The 11,092-nt window shown below is 43.1% G+C and overlaps 1 protein-coding gene across 1 annotated transcript; it reads right to left on the bottom strand.

The window, feature by feature from the left end:
* Window positions 1-4,370: 4,370 nt before the first annotated feature.
* ELMOD2 (ELMO/CED-12 domain containing 2) lies at window positions 4,371-10,223 on the bottom strand (the record flags this gene model as incomplete). The annotated part of the gene is made up of 7 exons (XM_010159652.1): window positions 4,371-4,646; window positions 5,058-5,191; window positions 6,392-6,460; window positions 7,038-7,171; window positions 7,819-7,948; window positions 8,763-8,857; window positions 10,195-10,223. Coding segments are annotated over 7 exons (749 nt in total), but the record flags the coding sequence as incomplete, so codon positions are not given.
* Window positions 10,224-11,092: the final 869 nt, after the last annotated feature.

The raw sequence follows: 11,092 nt of genomic DNA, 5'->3' as shown, positions 1-11,092 counted from the left end.
GCTTGTAGCCCCTTCAGGTACTGGAAGGTGCTATAAGGTCTCCCTGGAGCCTTCTCTTCTCCAGGCGGAACAAGCCCAACTCTCTCAGCCTGTCCCCATAGCAGAGGTGCTCCAGCCCTCTGAGCATCTTCATGGCCTCCTCTGGACTTGCTCCCATTGGTCTACATCCTTCTGATGTTGAGGGTTCCACAGCTGGACGCAGCACTCCAGGTGGGGTCTCACCAGAGCAGAGTACAGGGGGAGTATCCCCTCCCTCGACCTGCTGGCCACACTTCTCCAGATACAGCCCAGGATACCTCTCCTGCTGCAGCACCCCTGCACGGTGAACTGGAAAGCAGTGTTTTCTCGCAGGCCATAGCACATGAAGGCTGACAGTATTTTGGAACGACTCCGTTCTTTATTTGCTACCGCTGTGAAGGTCTCAGATTTCCATTACACAGACATCACGGTTTACGTTATTGCTTTTACCTTGTGGTAAACAGAAACGTCAGTTAGGAGGCAGCTACCTCAGCACAGTGTGGTAAGAAGAACCTGCCCGTGGGCTGTCCAGGGCTGCCTTTTTTCTCTTCCCCAGCCGAAGGCTACGCGCCGACCGGCACAGGAAACGTGGATCACCGCTGTACTACAGCAACACAACACGAGTGTGACCGAGAGCAACAACAGGTTGCAGCTTTGCCAGGCGCTCACTAGCGGTACCTTCACGAATCCCAGCTGTGGAGCTCCCACCTCACCGAACACCAACTTTCTCGTCGCAGTACTGCTTACCCAACAGTTTTCTGTGAGCTGTTACTTAACCTAGGATGGAGACTCTGGGAGAGGAATGCTTGGGGCTGTGTGTGTGTGGTGGAGAGTTTGTCTGCACTTGCCTTGCTTTTCAAAGAGTGAAAATCCAAACCTGTTTGTGTAAGGTGATTAAATTGGCCCGTTTTCCTACTGTCCTTTAGGAAGAAATGTCCTGTTCCCGACACAGCTGTACTGGATGGCAGAAGCACAACCATAAAAGGAGGTTCCCTTCTTTCCAAGTAGCACCGTCTTTGAATCGCTTCCCAGACGAGTCGGTTACTTACGGAGCAGTGCGCTTGCTTACTGAAAGGCGAGGTTTTGCTTTTTCTCGGGATGAACTTCCACTTCTCTTCAGGATAGCTGGTTCCGGGGGCGGCACCATGTTTCAAGCGCACGCGGAACAGCAACAGTGGAGGTAGTTTGTTAAACAGTTGCTACAGGAACAGCAAGAAGCTTAGAGAAAGAACCACCTTGTTGTCAGTTTTCAGGGTCTGTTTTCTAGGATTACTATTGCATATAAGCTTTCACACAGTGAATGCTTTAACAGAGGCAGCAGGTTAGAAAACTAACAGTACTTGCAAATTCTGACAGGATAACACGTACTTTAAAACACGACAGTTAATAAATAACAACAAGAGAATTTACCAAGGTTTCAAGACTCCTAGAATAAACCACGAGCAACCAATTCTCACGTTAAACAAATCGACCGCATCAACTTGCAAAAAGGTGGCCGACCTCAATTCTGAGTCTTCCGTAACCTCGGGATTGTCACTACAACAGAGTCAGTATAAAATACTGCTGCCTAGTAAAACAGCGTCCCTCCCTTCCCTAAACACAATTCTACCTTTCTCCATGTACTTTCTAGCTACCACCACAATACCATCAGCCTACCACTGGTGCAAAACAGGGACACCCAGTACTAGTCTACAGGTAGCAAGTGGCTCCTGGAGGGGCTACTCAATCACGCAACACCACATGCAAATCCTAACCGTTTACTGGGAAGGTGTACTGGGGCCTCATGTAAACGCTCACCTTAATTCCTGCATGCCAACTGAAGCATTCCCAGAGATCTTACCCACCTGATGATGGTTGGGCTTTCTGCTTTTTCCCTTGTACACTGCCACAGTTTACAGCCAGCTCACTATTAACAAAAAGCACCCAAAAAGCTAATGAGGATGTATCTCACATGGGGCTCAACCTACACTAAAATGTCTTTGAGTGTACACTAGGAAATCTGAAACTTGACGGCTGGGCTTTAAGAGCCTCAGCAAATGCCAGTCTCCTAGAGCTGGAGAGAGGAGGGTGTAGATTATTTTTGCAACGTTGCCAAAAAAAAAAGTCGCAGACTAGCACAGGGGAGTGTGAGAGAGAGAGATGGCTCCAGCAATTCTGCTACTTGCTAGCAAGCGGTAGATGAAAATAAAGACTGGGGGCTCCTTTCCTGCTGCTGCTAAACCCATTGGGGTCACTTCTGCAAGGCAAAACGTCAGGCTCCTGTTGCTTGCAAAGAAAAGCTGCCAGCAACAGCAAAAATGGGACAGACACTGGGGCTAGAAAGTAGCAGACAACTAACTTCTTGGCCACTGGGGAAGAGGTCGCTTCCTTCCCCAGATTTTAGGGATGTCCCTATCTGCAAGGGCCAGAGACAGCTCTGCCGCAGGATCTGAGTCCCTCAACGGTCTCCGCAGCATCTTGGCTTTCTCCGCAGTGGGAATTCCAGGATGGAAGCACCTAGGAGTAGCACAAGAAGCAGGCCTCCTGTGGCCGGTGAGGTACCTCAGTCAGTTCAGCTGTGCATCTTACAAGCCCTGGCAGAACCATAAATACTCTCCCTACAGCATCTCCCCACTACTGTGGGATCTTGTTTAAAGCAGAACAACATCAACCCAACACAGGCGAGATAAACCCTTCTCCACCCTGCACACGTTAAACGCGGGGCTCGTTTTAAGTCTCACCTATACCTACAGTATCCTAAAAACAAACCAGAACCACGATTCCTCCTACACATACCCTGCCTGCCCAGGAGCTTTCCCACAGATGAGGGATCACCAGCATTCGCGGGATGGAGAGCAACTGGGTGGAGGCAGTGCAAGAAGTCACTAGTTACACAACACAGACTCAGGGAATTACTGAGGTGGGAAGGCCCCTCTGGAGATCACCCACTCTTCCGCCCCGGGCCCAGGCAGGGTCACCTACAGCAGGCTGCTTAGCACCCTGTCCGGCTGGGTGTTGATTATCTCCAAGGTGATGTAATATTACATATGACAATAATGCAGTTGATACTTATGTAGTGTAAAAGCACTCATTACAAACAGGGGGTTCTCTTTTTTTTTTTCCCTTCCCATGTTCAGTATTAGTTATCTTCGGGAATCTCTTCATGATTAGTCATTGACTAGAAGTTAATTTACCTGAGATGATTTAAAAAGAAAAAACAAAAAGGCATGAAAGCTTCCCCTAGCATCCAAATTTTGTGCCACTGTGTGCTATTTAGGTACATATTGGAAGAGTCGCGAATAACTCAAGCTTCTAAGGCTATGATCTGGTTACAGAACCCAAAGAAAACGCTGATTGAATCAAGCAGAAGGCACTTATTTAACAGTAAGTTTTAGAAGATGAAGTGATGGTCACACCAAATCTGTTCTAAGCTGCTTTAAGCAATAATTAGTTACAACAGAGATATGAAGTCCTATCGACTAGATTGTCTGAGGATGCCAAGGTTGGGAACGTGTCACGGTTGCATCTCTTCCCTGGAAAATACATCTCTGTTAGGACTTGTAGGTGGGTGGGAATCTGTTTTCACAAAACAGGGACTGCAGCTGCAAGAAAGGTTTTCAATGAGTGGAGTTTACAAAAGGGCTGAACTAAGTCCCTGGTACTTTCCACTGAGAGCACCCCATCAGCTCCTGAAAAACAAAGGGCTGACAAGACACAAAGTCAGGTCAGAAAGAACTGAACATCTTTACCGTATGAATATTTTTAGGAGTAGCTTTAGTCTGAGGATCTGATCCTCATTCTAATGACTTGTGTTTCTTTTTGTTTGTTTGCAAACTAAGCTTTTTTCCCAAGCCTAGGAACTTGCTGGTACAAATCCATAGATTAAAAAAAAAATACCCCTCTTCCCTACCCAGAAGTCATTTCTAGTAAGTACATCAGTTACGCTGACAGATTAAGCCTCTTCTCCAAAATCCTAAGTGACTAGTACATCCCCTTTGTGGACCTCTTCGTTACAGAGAAATCTAACACTGACGAGCGAACGATCAGCTACACGTACAGAACAAGAACACACAAAAGTCTAAAACCAGAGTAATTTCAACTAAAAGAAGTTTTTAAAGGACAACAGTCAAACCCATTAATGAAACACATGACGCGGCGTAAATACCTGCTTCATGTTCTTGCACCATAAAGTACAAAAAAGTTGTGAAAGCAAGAGTTCCAGAGGCTCTTGAAATCTGTGGGTTGTTTTTCGTGTTGGTTTCTTTTTTGTGGGTTTTGTTTCTTTGTTTTTTCTAAAGGAAAAGGTGTCCTTTGGAGAATAGCATATAAAGACCTGTAAACAGAGGTTGATTGTCCAAGCTTTCTTAACTGAAATTTGATTTTTTTTTTTTTAAGTGTTAAAAAAAAGGAAGTTCTATTGTTAAAACAGTTTTTTGGTGAAGCATGCAGAACTTCCATTTTGGATGCGGAACCTCACAGACTGCAGAGGAGTTAAGGATTCTTTGTATTTTGTAAGGTTAGTACCACATCATAATCCAGTAAAAGTCCCTTAATTTTTTCGTGGAATTTCTCTCTGTACTGGTTGAAGTGCATAATGCTTTCTGGTTCTTCTTCAAACCAGAACTTGTCAAACTCATAAACCAGGTAACCTGTGAAGAAAATAAAACACAGATCTGCAAAAATGACCTCCACAATTTTCTGCCTTGATCTAGCGAGTCCCAGAATGACCTTTAGACTCTACTGAATCCCTTAAAACAGGGAGTGCCCCATCCTGGGCAAGAGCAAGCTTTTTGGACATTTTAATAATAAATACAAAAATAAATCTGCAGATACTGGATTTTCAGACTGCAATCTCTGAGGTACAGAAAGCTACCCGAATTTATCCCTTAAATATACTTTTCTGTAACACAGTGCTTAAGCATCGGGTATATTTCCAATACCTGATGCAGACGATAAACAGCTTGCTCCGATTAATGCGAAAAGAGTGGAAATGCACTCCAAAAAAAACACCACTCTACACTGTAGCCCCCCCCATCCCTGTAGTCTGTAGAGATACTTACAGTAAAACTGATGGAAGTGCTCCATCTGCGGCAATCCAGAGACCAGGTTGTACAGATGAGACTTTAAAGCACCATTCCGAAGTAAGCTGTATGCCATTTCTGTCAGATTGATTCCAACTATTGCGTAAGAGTATCTGCAACACCAAGCACGGGTCATGTTTTACCGTGTGGATCAAAGGGCTTCAAAGCCTCCCAGAAACACTCTGCATCAGGATAAGTGTAGGAGTTAGTATTTCCTATGATACCTGTTGACAAGCCAACTCTGGCCCACGGACCACTCTTACCGTTCTCTGGTGCATTCAACCGTGTAAAAGTTATTTAAAAACTCTGGTTTCCCATGCAATAGTACAGCAGCTGCCTCCATTAGGCAATAATGAGATGGTAAAGCTAATCAACACTGACCTCAACTTGCTCGTTTAAAATCAGTTCATCTGCTGGAATGTGAAAAATTGAGCATCAAAACTGTTGTTACAGTATTAACGGAATGACCACCTCAGCCTGTTCTTCAAACTGAAAAAAAACTGGTTATCTGTTGCATGGTATAGGTATACAACACAACAGAAATCCTTATAGGAATGTTAAATATTTCTGGGGGAAAGAAAAACAAAAAGAGGGTTAATTTGTGTCGATGATATGGATATTTAACTGCCCTAAATGCCTCGGATATCCCGTTTATGATATCCTAGTTGCACAAGGTGATACTATTTACAATTGAAGGCATGAAAGTTTCCCATTGTTGGTAGGGGATTGAGTCATCTGGGGACTAGATGGACCAGATAATACACACGAGTTTACCAGCTTTCCTCTGCATCTGGCTGGTTTTCAAGCATAGTTCCCTGTAAAATGACCTCAGCGTTTTAATACGCAAAGTTCTCAAAAGTGAAGTTGAACAACAAAACATGCACTTAATACAGAACAGAAACCTAGCAAGAAAGGGATCTTGAGAAAACCTAATGCCACCCCAACACAGGATCAGTAAGAAGGTGAAAAATAAGCATTTGTTCCTAAATTACTACAAATAAAGCTCACTATGATGTTAAAGGTGTGAACTGTGTTAACCAAAGCCAGTATTTTGCAACATTTTTTTGTCCCAACAAGTCTATTCTGGAAAAAAAAAAAAAAAAGGCAAGCTGTACATAAAGCTGTGCACAGTTCCCAACCCAAAACCGATTTCTGTGTTCCGTTTCCCACGTCTTTCTACTCTGGCCCTTTGTCATCCTTTAAATGGAAAAACCCACAAATATTTTCCTCTTTATTTCCAGGACACACGCTTGGCAGCCTTCACATGAGCTCTTACACCGAGCAAGCCAGAAAAGAGTCATGCAGTGACTTACCCCAGCTTTGGGTGATTTGAACGAGAGAGGATCTGACGAGCTTCGTCGGTGTAATGCTTACTAAAATACCTGTCAGTGTAAAACAGGATCTTCCGTTATTTTTCGTATAGCTCATGTTAAAAAAAAAACCAAACGTGTTCAACATCAAAATGCCTGGTTTTAAACTAAAGCACAAAATGAAAACCAAAGAAAAGGTAGCAAATTAAGTTATATCCAGCATGAACGAATACGGTAAAAAAATACATCGTTGTGATCTGAACATTAAATAAGAAGTTCACCCGTCAGCTTTGCCCAGTTTATGCAAACCTGTTTATTTTTCATTACAGTAATTAAATCAGGAATTTTAAAAGCTTTTGGTAAGTTACCTTCTACATTACAACCTATCAAATCTACTGTATGATAACAAAAAAATAAGGTCTTGGCAACTTTCTCTTCCTCCCCTCGCTTGCTGGCCTCTGCACACCCACACAGGTACAGATGTGCAGCTGCTAGGAAGGCTGCTTTGTTCAGAAAATGCCCTTTTTCACTGTACAGAAGCCACCATTCCTACTTGCTTCTATCCACTCTCTACTACAAAGAGCACTAACTGGAGCAAATACACAGATATTGAGAAACAGTTACAGCAGAAATGAAATGCTTCACTTACACCAGATTCACTAAGCCCAGAAGGCCCATTCCTCTGAAGTCTGTTTTGGGATCATCACCTTGGAAGCCAATGTCACACCACTGCTTGCTGATTCTGGCCTTCAGGTTCTCATGAGGCATCAACAAATTCCAGAGCTGCACAAAGACGCTTCCATGTTACACACATCCGCTCGAGTGTTCCAAGTCACATCATGCAGAACACTCGCTGCTGCACGCTAGAAACCGTTCACCACGGAACAGGACGCAACCCGCACGCTGCTCTTTTCTGTTGGCGGCGATCTGGAGTCACGCTACAACGGCTTATTTCAGCAGCTACAAAAATTATTACCTTTAACATTAAATGCTGTGATTTCTCTTCACAGACAAAGCCGCTGTGCCAGTCATAGAATCACAGAATGGTTTGGGCTGGAGGGGACCTTAAAGACCATCTAGTTCCAACCCCCCTGCCATGGGCAGGGACACCTTCCAAGTTGCTCAAAGCCTCATCCAGCCTGGCCTTGAACACTTCCAGGGATGGGACATCCACGGCTTCTACTTATGTGCTGTTATGTCTAATTTCACACAAAACAATCCCAGTGCAAGTTAACTCTAGCTTACTAATTTGTTTTGATCTGATGCTGTAATGGGTCACTTCTGTAATGGCTTAGCAGTTCACAAGCAGAAAAGAGCTTTAAACAGGCAGCTGGGAAGAGTACTACCAATAAATTAAGTTCACTCAAGTTGTTGGACTTATAGGGGAAAGAACAAACAAACAGCTTTTGTATTTAAAAGATTATTTTCACCTCAATTAACTGTTCCTCATGGTCTTCGTTATCCGAATCATATGGGACCTTCCTCAGATTTTCCACATTCAAGTAAAGTTTTTTATAACCGGATATCTGCAGCAAGGATATATGCAGATTTGCCTTAAACCTGAAATAGTAACAAGCACCACGCAGAAGCTATTAAGAGGAGTAGTTAGCCATAAATTCTTGCTTAGCTATCAGATGTGGCCTTTCTTACGTTAATGCAATGTAAACACCAAAATTGGGAAGTGCTTTATGTTTATCTTTCAAACTACAGCATATTGGTTAAGTACACTGCTATATAGATCTCACTTCTACACAACAACCAACTCTACCCGAATACAGTGCTGCAGAGTCAGGCCCTGTTGACTTAAATTATGGAAGAAAAAATAACTTAGCTAAAATCTGCGATGACGTAAGAAAACTCCATACATCATCCTGACCCCTGTAATTTCACCTACCCTGAAACTTTTCAAAAGTCTTAAAGTGGAACTTTGTCAGAAATACTTACAGATCCAAAGAAGCATTTCATCAGACTTAAGATTTTGACTATTCACAATTTTTCCTCTCAGTCGCTCATAATTACTTATGCAGACAAATGCAAACATTAATCAGGCATCACTATACTCTCTCAAATATATTTAAGCAATTACACACTTCATGTAATCAACCTATGTGATAATCCTGTTACTCAGAAAAGAGGAGTAACAGAAGGGACCTACAAGACAGAGATGCAGTTACCCCAAATGCATGTCAATTAAAACTTTGCAATTCATTTTCTAGAACTGAAGGGGACATAACCATCCCTTATTTTCTAATTTCATTCTACAGATTTGTGCTGAATGGCCTGGACAATGTGTGAGATTAAGCAACTGCAAGAACGTGCCAAGAAGTCAGATGACTTCTGCCGTGAAGAACTTATGTTCGAGTTCCAAACGTACCCTGTATCCTTCTGTTGAATTTTCTTTTCTTTCATTACATCTCTGACACACTTCTCCACCTCGGCTTCATCAACATGTACAGCATTTCTTAAAACCTACAAAGTTAACACAGCAAAAGACCTCATGAGAATGCAGAAATTTGCCATCTACTTCGCTCTTACTTCTCAGCCTCTGTGTATCTGCCACGTATGTATTCTTTACTATAAAAGGAGAATGGACAGTTTATTGCAAATGTTTACGACAAACGGGCCCAAAGTGCACATAAAAGATCTGCAATAATTACGTAAAAGCATAAATTTTAATGCTGTCAGACTGTAAACAACAACATGTACACAGGAGTCCCATAAAGAATAAATAACAAGCTCAAGAGTTGCTTGGTCTGGGTCCTGTTTGCTTTCAAATGCTGAACTGAAGCGTGTTCTTCCTCATCCAGCTGAAACAAACGCAGCTACCCAGGAGCCAAGCAGGAAAACTTCAGTAAGGAGTTAATGCTTCAGAATTAGGAGATGGTGAACTAACAAAGCTGGGGTGTCAGTGCAGGGGTGAAACAACTCAACGCGAGATGCTGCTACTCTGCGGCCTTCTCGAGTGAAGAGCAAGTACGAGCCATGATAATTATACACTGCCCACGTAAAACCCCTTCACAACCATTTCACTTTGTCTCTTAAACGTTTTATGGTCCCAGTGCCTTCTTTAATACAATTCATGTAAGCACCAAAGCAGCTTCATTTCAGTAAAGCAAACGGTTAACTCTTTTAAAACTGAACAGCAATATGTTTGATATAATCGTTTTAATTAAGAGATCCCAAGAGACCCAACTATGCTGGGCTCTGCAACAAAGATGCTGGTGGCAGTTACTAATTCTCTCTCCACACCACCATCAGCTAGAAAAAAGGGAAAATGCAGTCACCCCACTGTCTGAAAAGTTTTGTTCAAGGTAATGCAAATTTCAGGGTCTGAAGTGTTAGCTTATGATTAACTGCTACAGCCCAATAGGAATGAGCTTGACAGTTAAATGTCTGTCTGCAAACGTGCACTACGGGTTTCTGTGCGTTTTTATGCTCTTGCATATTCTGCATTTAATTGCTTTATCCGTATCATTTATCTGTATGATACTTCTGGTTTCCAAAAAACCAGCAAAAGAGATGGTTGTGACAGGGAGCACTGACCCTCTCCAAGAGGAGCAGCTCTGACTTGCTGCTAAAGAACGCGCACTCTTTCAGAGATGGAAACAAACATTTGAAGGGTCATGGGGTTATTTTTAACAAACCTTGGCTAACCCTAGCACAGAGAACCCAAAATGCTGTTCTCTCCTCTCTGTCTTTTATTCCCCTACTTTCCTCCACCTTCAAAAACTAAATGCATGCGTTCTCTTCTGGGATCTGTCTCTGAAAAGTGGGTTTATTACAGTTCAACCTCTCATATCTTTTACCTTATTCTTTGAGGATTCCAGTGAATGTTCTGCAAATAAAAGAAGTCACAGTTAAACTGAACAGTTATAAATAACTGACAATAGGCATTCATGTGGCATGTATGCATTACAAAATTTTGCATTCCTATTATACATGAAATTAATCAAAAAATATTTGATCTTAAAGTCAACAGGTCGATTTTAACTGATTTTTTTATATATAATCCTTGAGTACAAAGCTAAAAAGCTTACTAACAAATCACAGAATCATAGAATGGTTAGGGTTGGAAGGGACCTTAAAGACCATCTAGTTCCAACCCCCCTGCCACGGGCAGGGACACCTTCCACTAGACCAGGTTGCTCAAAGCCTCATCCAGCCTGGCCTTGAACACTTCCAGGGATGGGGCATCCACAGCTTCTCTGGGCAACCTGTGCCAGTGCCTCACCACCGTCGCCGGGAAGAACCAGAAAGCAAAGTCACTTCCTCAAGCTATTGTTAAAACAGCGAAACTGTACGTAGTTTCTTAAATAACTATTTCAGATCAAAATTCTGCATCAAGCAGAATTGTGCATTAGTCGCCCTTCCTCCTTGCCTTAAAAAAAATGCATTTGTGTCTCTTCTGTGTGGCTTTTTTAATAACAGGAAAGTAAAAACAAACACAAAGTGACAGGAAGACTCGGGGGGAAAAAACGGGTTTTCTGATTCCCTTTTTGAAGCTAACTGGATTAGCAACTAGGTCAGGAAACTAGATCTGTTACTGTGATTTAGCACTCTCCCAGAACCGCCGGGAGGAGGGCAGCAGCGGAGACGTGAGGCAGGGGGCGCGGCCTGCTGCCCACGGGACAGGCGCTGTTCCCGACTGCCGCTTTTCACGACGCTGCTGAAGATGCAGCCCCCTCACCGATGCCGGGGTGTCCC

Source organism: Eurypyga helias, unplaced genomic scaffold (genome assembly GCF_000690775.1).
Source record: "Eurypyga helias isolate BGI_N326 unplaced genomic scaffold, ASM69077v1 scaffold9479, whole genome shotgun sequence".
Classification (NCBI taxonomy): Eukaryota; Metazoa; Chordata; class Aves; order Eurypygiformes; family Eurypygidae; genus Eurypyga; species Eurypyga helias.
Note: the sequence above shows the minus strand (reverse complement) of the source record. Positions and strands in the feature narration are given on the sequence as shown.